Consider the following 10,071-nt stretch of genomic DNA (forward strand, 5'->3'; position numbering starts at 1 on the left):
TAAATTCTGTGAATGCAAAATAATAGCATTAAAAATACTTTTTCAATAGACATAAAACCGAAAAGTACCTAATCCATGTTTGATGTTGAACTCATGCCATTTCTGGGTTCCCGTACCACACCCATTTTCGGCAGTCTTTATGGCAATATTAATCAAAGCCACACATTCCACTATGAAATGAATGTTGAAAAGCAAATAAAAACCTGTTGAGATGGATATCAGGAGAATCAGAATAGATCTCAATCAACTTCAGTTATTCCCTTCCCTATAGTACTTAGTGACATAGCATAATAGATATACTTGCCTCAATTCAGAACCATAGACCAACAGGAAAAGAACCCAGAAATGTAGCTGTGAAAGCAAATCACTTTAAAACACAGGATCAGGTATAGATCGCCTAAGAGTAGACCTAAAATGCAAAGGCAAAAGTATCGGGCACGATTGCAGTTTACCAAGCAAAGTAGCAAAATAAAATAATTATCAAAGAAAATCATATCCACACTTGAGTTGCCGAATGGGTAAGTAACTTACCCAAGTTTGATGCAATCCATGGCAATCCGTTTTAACTCTCCCCCCCCCCCCCCCCCCCCCAAAAAAAAAAAAAATATCGGGCTTTCTTTTTGTTTTACTGCTATCGACCGGTAGATGGCGATAGCAGTGAAACGGAAAAAAAGGCCGATAATTTTTTTTTTTTTTTTTTGGGGGGAGGGGTAAAACGGATTGCCATATTTTGTTATCCTTAATTTTAAAAATGGCTGGTTTAACAAAAAAAAATAATAGATTAATTGAAATGGACGATAATATTTTGATAATGTTGTGTGGTTTACTTTTCTCCAAGGCTATTTTGAGCAGAAAATGTACCCTCCATCAGCAAACATGCGGCTTTTGATAAGGTACCGATAAATTACCAAAGGAGGGGGCGTTATTAATACATGTTTCATTCCTAGTGTGAATATATTTTGATTACCCATTTTTAAGGATCTGGGAAATTCGCTGAGCAAGGTGGCACAAAGTCAAGAGTTCCTTTTCACCAGAAAACAACTTTAATGTTTTAACTTCAACGCGCGGACAACTCGCACAACGGATGACATCCCCTTAACAATAACAAACCATTTGGTCAGCGATTTCAAAACTACGGCAAATTTATGTAAAAACAGATTACCATTTAACATTTGATGTAGTTTTGGAAACTTCAAAAATGCATTTTAATAGCGTCATACTTTTGCAAAGAAAACTGGTGAATTTACAAGTTTTAGTACGACTTGTATTATTCGATTTCATATTGGAGAATAGCACCTGGCAACCAAACAACTTAATTAAATTTGAAGCCTTACCTATCAATTTCATCTGTAGCATATGCAGTTAATCGCTACACGCCAAGACGAAGACTTGTACAACAGAAATAAATCACGAAGCTTTGTTGCATATTCATTTATTTTGTACGGCTCAAATGTTAGTAATATAACAGGGTTTTCATCTTCAACCGCCATTTTGGAAAACCCAGACGGTTGCCACTGCAAAAATAATGAAAAAACAAGTTAATCAGATAGAAACAAGGTGAAATGTTGCTTTTCAACCCTTAGATTTCCCGCAACGAAATGAACGGAAGAGCTTACACGGAAAGGCATTTTTATTGTTCCCGCCGTATACCAAAGAACAGCTAGTTATGAGCTTATTCAATCGGCTTAAATAGTGGGGTTGCGCAACAGAAAACAAGCTATAAACCAACCTGAAACAGCTGAATTTTTGCACCCACGACAATGGGAATAACCACTTTCGTCACACTATGCAGTATTGGACAGGAAAGCCTAAGATGGATAGGGAATAGTTAATGATCTGCAACGGTTCTTATACTGAGGGCATACTAAAAATGTCAACTGAAAAATAATCTTCAAATACAAAATCAGAGGAGGTGTAAAAAATACACAAGTCCTCATAAACAATTACTATGACGTGGCGGCTAATTACCCAAGGGACACTACCAAGAATGTTGGAAGAAAACACCGTCAAATAACGCGAGGTGGCATACCTGCAAAATATACCCCGATCAGTTACGGTAACGAATACGAATTAATACTGATTATCGTTCAATCAGTGGTAGTGACGAGACTTAAAATCTGTCATAAGAATCTTCAAGCAAATGAGATGCGTCATTCAATCAAGGAATCAACTAACGCGAACCAAACAATACCTTTCTCGAGCAACGTCTTTTGCGATCGTGGGACTTTTTGGAGATGTCACATGGAGTATGTGACTTTAGGGCAACATACAACCGTAATCCTGCACCTATGTTGAAGAGAAACTTTAGACATCAACGACAATGAAATGTATCGCAAATGTAATTGTGCATTCCTCAGTCTCAATAAATCAGTTTTTGCTACCAGTGTTAAGTCTAGGGTAATTGATGCATCACAGGAAAACAAATTTGTAACAGTACTAATCATACACACCCATAACTAAAACGAAGAGGGTTTCAAGAACTGGAGTTTGTAGATCAATGCGTACCATATATAACCTGTCAACAAGAAAAAACGGAATGAACATCTACATAGGAACACTAAATCTGTCTTCTAAAATGCCAAATCAGTAATCACCAAATTTTTTATATCATAATATTCATTGGCCTGGACACTTAAATAATTTTGTCATCATCTAACAAAATGAATTGTGAACAAACTGAATCTTGCATACCTTGGACTAAAATCCCAGATAACAATAAATGAGGGTGGAAATCAGCATTCATCCTACAAAAAATGTCAGCATGTAATACAAGAATGAAACAAACCAAAACAAATTCCTATCTCAGACTTATGTCTAATAACATAGATTCAGAACCATGCATGTCTAACAATTTGATTGAAGTCATTCAGCAACTTTGTTGCATTTCAGAAAGAATAGTCCTCACTGTGATCAATGGAGATAAACTATGAGAAAACAACTCACATTTTTTTCCAACAATGTCATGAATGCAGCAACAACCCTGCCAAATAAATTAACATTAGCAAAAACAAAAAAACTGAAAGTTGTGGAAGAAGTTTTTTTTTCATTACAATTTCAGATATAAAAATTGTCCTCAAAGTGATCAGCACAGGTCTGTGTTAATCATCATTTAAGCACTATGGATGAAATACATAACAATCATGCATACCTTCACTTGGCAAGTTTCAGCAAGCTCAGAACTAGATGAGCTTTTCCAGGTTTGACGATATCCTTGTTTTCAACTTCCACCTACACATATTAGTTTATTTAATTACATTTTACCATACTTTCATGGGTGTAAAATTTTTTTAAAAATTTAAACTGCTCAGAAAACATCAAGGAGTGCCATTTATGCACAGACATCCTACAAGATTCAATTCCACGAAAATGTTAAAAAAAGAATGTAAAATAACCCAACTTACATTTCCGTTTTTGATACCGCGTGGTCCGAAATTCGATGCCGCATGACGTACTCGTATGAAAGCTTCCATCCAATGGCGCAACTCGGAGTATCGAGTATGTCACTTGAAAAGTTGAAAAACAGGAAGACTGTATTTAAATAGCTTTTCAAGGCAGAAACCCTTCTGCAGAATGGTTATCCCTAGGACGTTGCCAGATATGGGCTTAAAAACCTTAGATTCGGAATTTATTTTCTTTTTTCATTAAACCAAAGTCATAGAAGCCATAGTTGATCAACTCTGAGAGAAAACAGTTCCCGCCAGCTTTTGTCCCCGAAAAAGGACAAATTTAACAAATCGATAATCGAAATTTCAATTTTACCATAGGTCAGCCATCCAGTGCCTAGCCCAATAAGATCTATGCGTAAAGGCAATGGTCAGGTGCTAATTAAAGAGTGGTATTGAAAATCCTACCTCCGAGAGGCTCTAATCCTAGAATTTTTAAATGAATCTAGTGTCGTCAAAGATATCATTTATTCCTATACGACAACTTGAGCCCTATTTTTCTATTTAAATAACACAGGTTGGGTAAGCCAACTTGTGTATCAGATATGATTTCCTAAAATTTCATTTGATAATGTAATTTTTTTAAAGTTAATTTTGTAATAAAATGGTTATACTGTAATTCCAAAATGGTTACTTCAATTTATTGCTTTGATGACATTTTGCTTAATTTTTTTTTCTGGCTCTGCCATTACTCCATTCATCTACAACTGTGGCCAACAGATGGACAAGCGTGAGTCGGCGGCCTGTCAAACCGATTTTGCATTTCCTAAGGAATATTGATCTAAAGATTTTCGCCCTTTGGAGAAACAGGGCAGGGAAAGCACATTGGCCTTAATAATTCTATTCTTCCTAGTCCATAACAGGTTTGCATACTTCTCATGTGATTCGAGTGTGACTGGCTATCATAAAAAAAAACAAGAAGAAAAACAAGTTCTCAGGACCTCAACTGATCTCATTCTCAAGTGAATTTGAGTTGTCATGAAGCTCGCGCCAGTTGCTTTGTGTTTGTACTTGCAGTGCTAACGTGTTAGAGGAATATCGGAACGAATTAGAGAAAAGCTAGGTAGGAGCATAGTCAATAATGCTTTTGTGTTATCACTTACATCTTACTTGATTACATTTAACACCGATGCGTTGAGGTTGACGTTGCTGGAGATTGGGTCTAGAAACTACCCGTTGAAAGCCGCTGTCCAAATTCCATTTTTGTTTGCCTTTGTTGTAACAACATAGAGGTTATGTTTGTGCACTACAGTCCAAGTGTCAATTCATTTTCGATCTATCGCCCTTTTTTGTATCAGTCCAAAGCCCAGTTATTTCGACCCGGAAGCGTTTTTAGCAGACAGTTTGTATCACCGCGAAGTTGGTATTTCCCTCGCCGGTGATAAAGTGGGTATCAGTGGGTGAACTCAGCACCAGAATTATAGAAAATTACAAATCCCTCATATTACAATAGTACCGTTCGTCTAGATATTAACATCGTTCCATCTGGTGTTCTATGTTGCCTGCTAGAAATATGCAAACAGCCTTGAAAAGTTGTATACATTCTTAGGTAGCTCTCAGCAAAAATGGAAAACGAAGCCGAAAAAAAATTTTTCCGTCTAAAACATATAATTCCAAGAAATTTGTCAGCGGCTTCCGTGAGTGCTAGTGCCATTCAACCGATGAACAAGCAACCTGCTTTGGTTAATGCCCCAGAGGAATTTATCTTCAAAATGACTTACGGGAACGTAGCAGGTATTTTGCTGGTGTGTACCTTTTAGTTGTTGGGAAACTTGGGGCAATTTGTTTTCGTTTTGAAAAGCCAAAATATGGGGCCCTCCTGACGGACACCCGGTTTTTGCACTTCATGGCTGGTTGGATAACGCCAGTAGCTTTGATGCACTGATTCCTTTATTACCGCAAAATCTACGAATAGTTGCCGTCGATACCGTAAACAAACTCACCTTTGCCTTTATCGTTACACTTTTTTTTTGCTAATATTTAGAAAAAATCTTTCTTTACAGGCTGGTCATGGATTCAGCGACCCTTTCCCACCTGACATAGCCTATAATTTTATTGACAGTATACTAGCCATCGAACGGCTCGCCAGGCATTTCAAATGGGAGAAATTTTCGATAATAGGACACAGTTTAGGCGGTGCGATGGGCATGCTTTACGCGGGAACCTTTCCAGGTTGGATTAATTTGAATAAACGGGTATCTATACATTATTCAATCACCTCACGATGTTTCAATTTTTAGATAAAGTAGACAAGCTTGTATGTCTCGATGTAGTCCGCGTCATCCCCACGAAAACCGAAACGATTGATCTCAGGTTGAGTAAAGCAGTTAATAAATTACTCAAGTTGGAAAATGCCATATTGGCAGGCCCCGAAAAACCCATGAGCTACGAAATGGCTGTCGAGAAATGCGTTACGGGCACATTTGGATCGCTTGATAAGAAAGCCTGTGATATTCTCTTTCAACGAGGATTAAGAAAGGTTGCAGAAGACGGATATGTCTTTAGTCGAGACAGAAGACTTCTGGCTGCTCCGTTGTCGTTCATCGCCAAAGAACATCAACTCTTCTTAGCTCACAAAGTTACGGCGGATGTTTTGGTCATCAAGTATTCTGAGGGACCTTATTTTGAGGCTCCTGAGGATTACGAAGAACACATTGAAGCTCTGAAAACGAAATCAAAACGTGTTCAATACGTTCAAGTGGAAGGAATGCATCACACCCACCTTACAAACCCCGCGTCCGTCGCTCCTATTATTTCCGACTTTTTTAGAGGACTTTAAATGTTTATATTATTGTATCATTATACATACCAAAAACCATTTATTCTGTTTCAATACTCTTAATTCTACACACCTTAGCGAATGGAAAATTTTTTCGTTGACTTGGTTCTTACTTCAAATACATTTTATGGGGTCACGTAACAAACGGTAGAATTTTTCATGTCATTTGGCAACATTTTTTTTTCTTAATCACTAAATCCAAAAGCAATTACCAAATAGGAAGGGATTTTCTTTGGGGATTGTCACGATACTTACACCAAGTAGTAAAAAAAACCTACTGGCGCGTTAGATTAATAACATTTTGAGGCTTAGCTTCTCAGGAAGACTAAAAAAAAAACTATGGGTGCTCTAAATAAACGTCAATCGTCCCTGCAATCCTTTTCAAATATCCAAACGGCTGTAAATTCAATATGTACTTGATTTTTTAAACTATACTAAATAAAACCATTCGATTTAAATGCATCAAGGAAGCGGGTTTACACACGATTTGTTAAAAGTGTAACAAAGAGTTAAAATGAAATGATTCCACAGATTAAAATTTACTTACCCACGCTAGATATTCTAATCGTAATAACTTCTAAAGCTAAGAAGAAAGATTTCCCAATCCCATCTAGATCTACGCTAAAATGTAAGCCCCAATTATCTATGCCTTCAAAAGCGTTTTACGATTGGTCCTTAACCCACAAAACATTAGGAATGCGAATCGGTAAGATATAGTTGTGGTGGGGTAGATTACTATGGCCTAACCTATGGGTTTATACCATACGAATTTGAGCATTAGTAGAAGCAATCTTATTTAATTAGACATGGCCACTCCTTTCGGACTGCAATATGTCTGAATATTTTGGGGGAAAATTATCGTCATGCATGACGTTAAAAGGATAATTTAGCTTAATTATTATATTAAGGTTACTTAATTTCAAAGAAGATACTTACCTCTCCATTTTCAAGACTCGGTGAATTAGTCAATAAGTCCAGCCGAGAATATGGCAACGTGATTTCGGTGGCAGTCCATATTACTTATGGCATCACACACCGCTAAGCCCTCGCGAACATAACCGAATACGGTGGATGTTCGATGGTTATCTGGGCTTTTTTCGCCAAGGTGAATGCAAAAATCCGTCGATACAATGCTACACTGCGTCTTGACGTAGTCGCGTTTCAGTCGGAAAAAGATGGCTCCACGGGTTTTTTTCAAAGGGGAATCATCCGCCATGTACATTATTTCATGACCCGGAATTTTGCCCCCCATGATGAATGCTTTTTCTTTTGACTACGACAACAAAGTTCGTCTTGAATTAATTTTAATGGAATGTCATTTATAAGGAAGTAGAACGCTTGCCTGGTAAATAAGAGTTCCTTGATAGGAGGGCCCTTTTTTCGTTACACAACACTGCACGAACTTATCGCACATTATTGGTGCCATCCTAGTCAAAGTAAAAATATTATCAAAAAATTATCAAAGCATTTCCCATTTTTGAAATGTGGTAACGTAAATTTAAAAAATAAAAAAATGATAAAAGGCCAATATAAATAGAATACTTTAATTGTAGTTCAATGATAATATTTCCGTATGACTGCCCGTTCACCGCTAGAGCCAGGAAAGCTTTTCTAGTTTGCACCGACATCAAAGGCGGTATGGTGCCTAGGTCGGGGCCTTGAAAAGTCTTCAATTTTGTACCCATTTGCTCGTTCGAAGGTACACGTTCCCATTTTTGGGGGCGGGCACACGTTTGTTGCTCTTTTTTTGGATAGTCACGATACGGCAATGCTCCGGAAGAATCCGGTTTATTGGAACTGAACGACTTAGACCTCCGTAAGCTGGGGTGTATTGGTGCGATGGGTTTGCTCTGTGTTGTAGGCTCAGCCTCATTCCCAACAGCTTCTTCTTTCCCTTCTGCTCTATCCATTTGAAAATTGACCGTTTGCTGCCCTTTTCTCTGGGTTTCTGACATCTTTCTGGGTGGTATGGTTGTCATTCGTTGTCCTTTTTGGATGCTCATAAAAATCAAAAATGAAAGCATAGTGAGAAGATGCGATTCCAGCTCGTTTGCCCCCACCGAAGGGAAATTAAGCACGGCAGAATTGAACAGCGATGTCGGCAATTGTTGACTGTCCGGAGTTTTGATGTCCAATGAGACGACCGAATTACGGATTCGATCGAAATCTGTTGTTTTAACGGCTGTCGTTTGTTCCACTAATTTGCTGTACTTTTCAATAGACGTGTGTATAGCTTTGTCCTTTTCCCGTTCCTCGGGAGTACTATCCAATAAACTGGTCACAACCTGTATGGGCGCGAGAACATTATTACGGCGATATATTGCTAGACAATGTCAAACCATACCCTTAGCTCCTTTTGAAGTTTCTTCATTTCGAATGCGTTCTCTTTTCGGTGAAAATCTGCTTGCCGGGTTAGGGCTCTTAGAGCAGATTGAACCCCGTCTAACGCCAAATCTATCTACATTTTTATAAACAACAATATACACACGGAAAATATAAATAATATATATATGTACCGTATAAATATTTGTATTTTAATACCTTGTGGTGTTTAGTGAGATGCCCACCCAACTGGTTCTTATACTTGATAAGAAGATCCTCGAAATGAGCATCGATTTTATCTTTCGCTAACTCCAGGTCCATAGCGGTATGCTCTTTAACACAATCTGATTCTTCTGTAACGCGCGATTTGCAATGCAAACACCACAAATGGCCCTCATTTTGAACTTCTGTATAGGAAAAACTTTAAAAGATGGACATTTTTGTCACATAAAATTACTCTACATATTTAAAGAAGAAGAAAATAGAATTTGGGATATACTGACTTGTCGCTTGGGAAAACAGAATCTTCTAGCTGTGCCGTAATTTTTTCATTTGTCTCGAGTCCCATGTTCTCTTTTGTAGTATCAATGGAACTTTCTTTCTTACAAGTCGGGCATTGGATGGTTGTATTGCCAGTTGTTTCCTTCTTCAAAAATGGTTAAATAAACAAGTTAATAATATAACAATAATACGTCATCGGAATCTTGGGAATTAATTGAAGATCAACTTTGCTTGACTGTAACAAGGATTCACATGCAACTTTTGTACGTGTGACTGATGCAATCGTAAAATTTTCTGGTTGCCTCTGACTCGAGATGACATGAATCTCATAGCGGATTGGCAATGAGATGAACCGGTGTAGTAATACAGGTAAGTCCACATTCAGACTGTCAAAACTCTTTGCTTTGTTACTAGTTGCCACTGTTTCACAGAGTTAATCTCTTTGCCAATCCGCCTCTCGAGATAATTTTTCTTTAAATAATACATCACCTTAAGCCATTGCTGAAAAAAAATCTTTTTAAAAGTTAGGAACGCTATCTTATCTACTGGTTCGAATCTGCTACAAGTCACATATCAGTGTTCCTTAAAATTAACGTTCGTTAAAAAACTTTAAGTTAACTGGCAATACTAACTTGAAGACACGCGAGGCAAAACGTGTGAAAGCAGGATAAAAATAGTGGTTTTCTTTTGAGGATATCGTACTCGTCTCTGCAGATATCACAAGTAAGTAACACAGCTCTCTGCGACGCCATTGCTGATCAGTTAAAAGCGCACTTGCATGCGTCCTAACCTGTCGAATAAAGTGCGTGAACTAAAGCATTTAAATTATTGCCCAATCTACTTGCGTGCTGATATGAACTGATAACTAGTATCGCTGCAGCTGGTAGTCCCCTCTGTACACGCTACAAAAAATATTGGTAATTTTTGTAACGTCCTGCAATTGGAAAATAACGTCTTCAACTACGTTGTTAACATCAACATTCAATTCGGATCTGCAAAGCAATTTAATCATAAAACTCCATAACT

At 37.7% G+C, this 10,071-nt stretch overlaps 2 protein-coding genes and 1 long non-coding RNA gene across 7 annotated transcripts; 1 reads left to right on the forward strand and 2 right to left on the reverse strand.

Annotated features, from left to right (window-relative positions):
- Nucleotides 1-1,442: 1,442 nt before the first annotated feature.
- Nucleotides 1,443-4,598, reverse strand: LOC130690928 (uncharacterized). Of its 3 annotated transcripts, XR_009001122.1 has the most exons (7): nt 3,402-3,556; nt 3,149-3,228; nt 2,944-2,980; nt 2,692-2,744; nt 2,451-2,515; nt 1,730-2,286; nt 1,443-1,514 (listed from the first exon to the last, which is right to left on the reverse strand). It is a non-coding gene; the product is annotated as an uncharacterized LOC130690928 (long non-coding RNA). The 3 variants fall into 3 exon arrangements; XR_009001124.2 differs by lacking the exons at nt 1,443-1,514; nt 1,730-2,286 and adding an exon at nt 4,547-4,598 and having other exon boundaries at nt 2,324-2,515; nt 3,402-3,503; XR_009001120.1 differs by lacking the exons at nt 1,443-1,514; nt 1,730-2,286 and having other exon boundaries at nt 2,324-2,515.
- On the forward strand, nt 4,176-6,361 carry LOC130690911 (probable serine hydrolase). 2 transcript variants are annotated; one of them, XM_057513776.2, is made up of 5 exons: nt 4,176-4,506; nt 4,993-5,177; nt 5,245-5,372; nt 5,447-5,615; nt 5,684-6,361. In XM_057513776.2, exons 2-5 carry the CDS (start codon nt 5,009-5,011, stop codon nt 6,220-6,222), a joined length of 1,005 nt encoding a protein of 334 aa, XP_057369759.1. In that variant the 5' UTR covers nt 4,176-4,506; nt 4,993-5,008; the 3' UTR covers nt 6,223-6,361. The 2 variants fall into 2 exon arrangements, with proteins under 2 accessions (XP_057369759.1, XP_057369758.1); XM_057513775.2 differs by lacking the exon at nt 4,176-4,506 and adding an exon at nt 4,747-4,931 and having other exon boundaries at nt 5,684-6,360.
- LOC130690903 (uncharacterized) lies at nt 6,244-9,836 on the reverse strand. Of its 2 annotated transcripts, none has more exons than XM_057513764.2 (7): nt 9,678-9,836; nt 9,048-9,187; nt 8,764-8,965; nt 8,567-8,680; nt 7,765-8,507; nt 7,565-7,649; nt 6,244-7,495 (listed from the first exon to the last, which is right to left on the reverse strand). In XM_057513764.2, the coding sequence occupies exons 1-7, from the start codon at nt 9,795-9,797 to the stop codon at nt 7,184-7,186; spliced, it is 1,716 nt and encodes a 571-aa protein (XP_057369747.1). In that variant the 5' UTR covers nt 9,798-9,836; the 3' UTR covers nt 6,244-7,183. The 2 variants fall into 2 exon arrangements, with proteins under 2 accessions (XP_057369747.1, XP_057369746.1); XM_057513763.2 differs by having other exon boundaries at nt 9,048-9,190.
- Between the last annotated feature and the right edge of the window lie 235 nt (nt 9,837-10,071).

This window comes from Daphnia carinata, chromosome 1 (genome assembly GCF_022539665.2).
Source record: "Daphnia carinata strain CSIRO-1 chromosome 1, CSIRO_AGI_Dcar_HiC_V3, whole genome shotgun sequence".
Lineage (NCBI taxonomy): Eukaryota > Metazoa > Arthropoda > Branchiopoda > Diplostraca > Daphniidae > Daphnia > Daphnia carinata.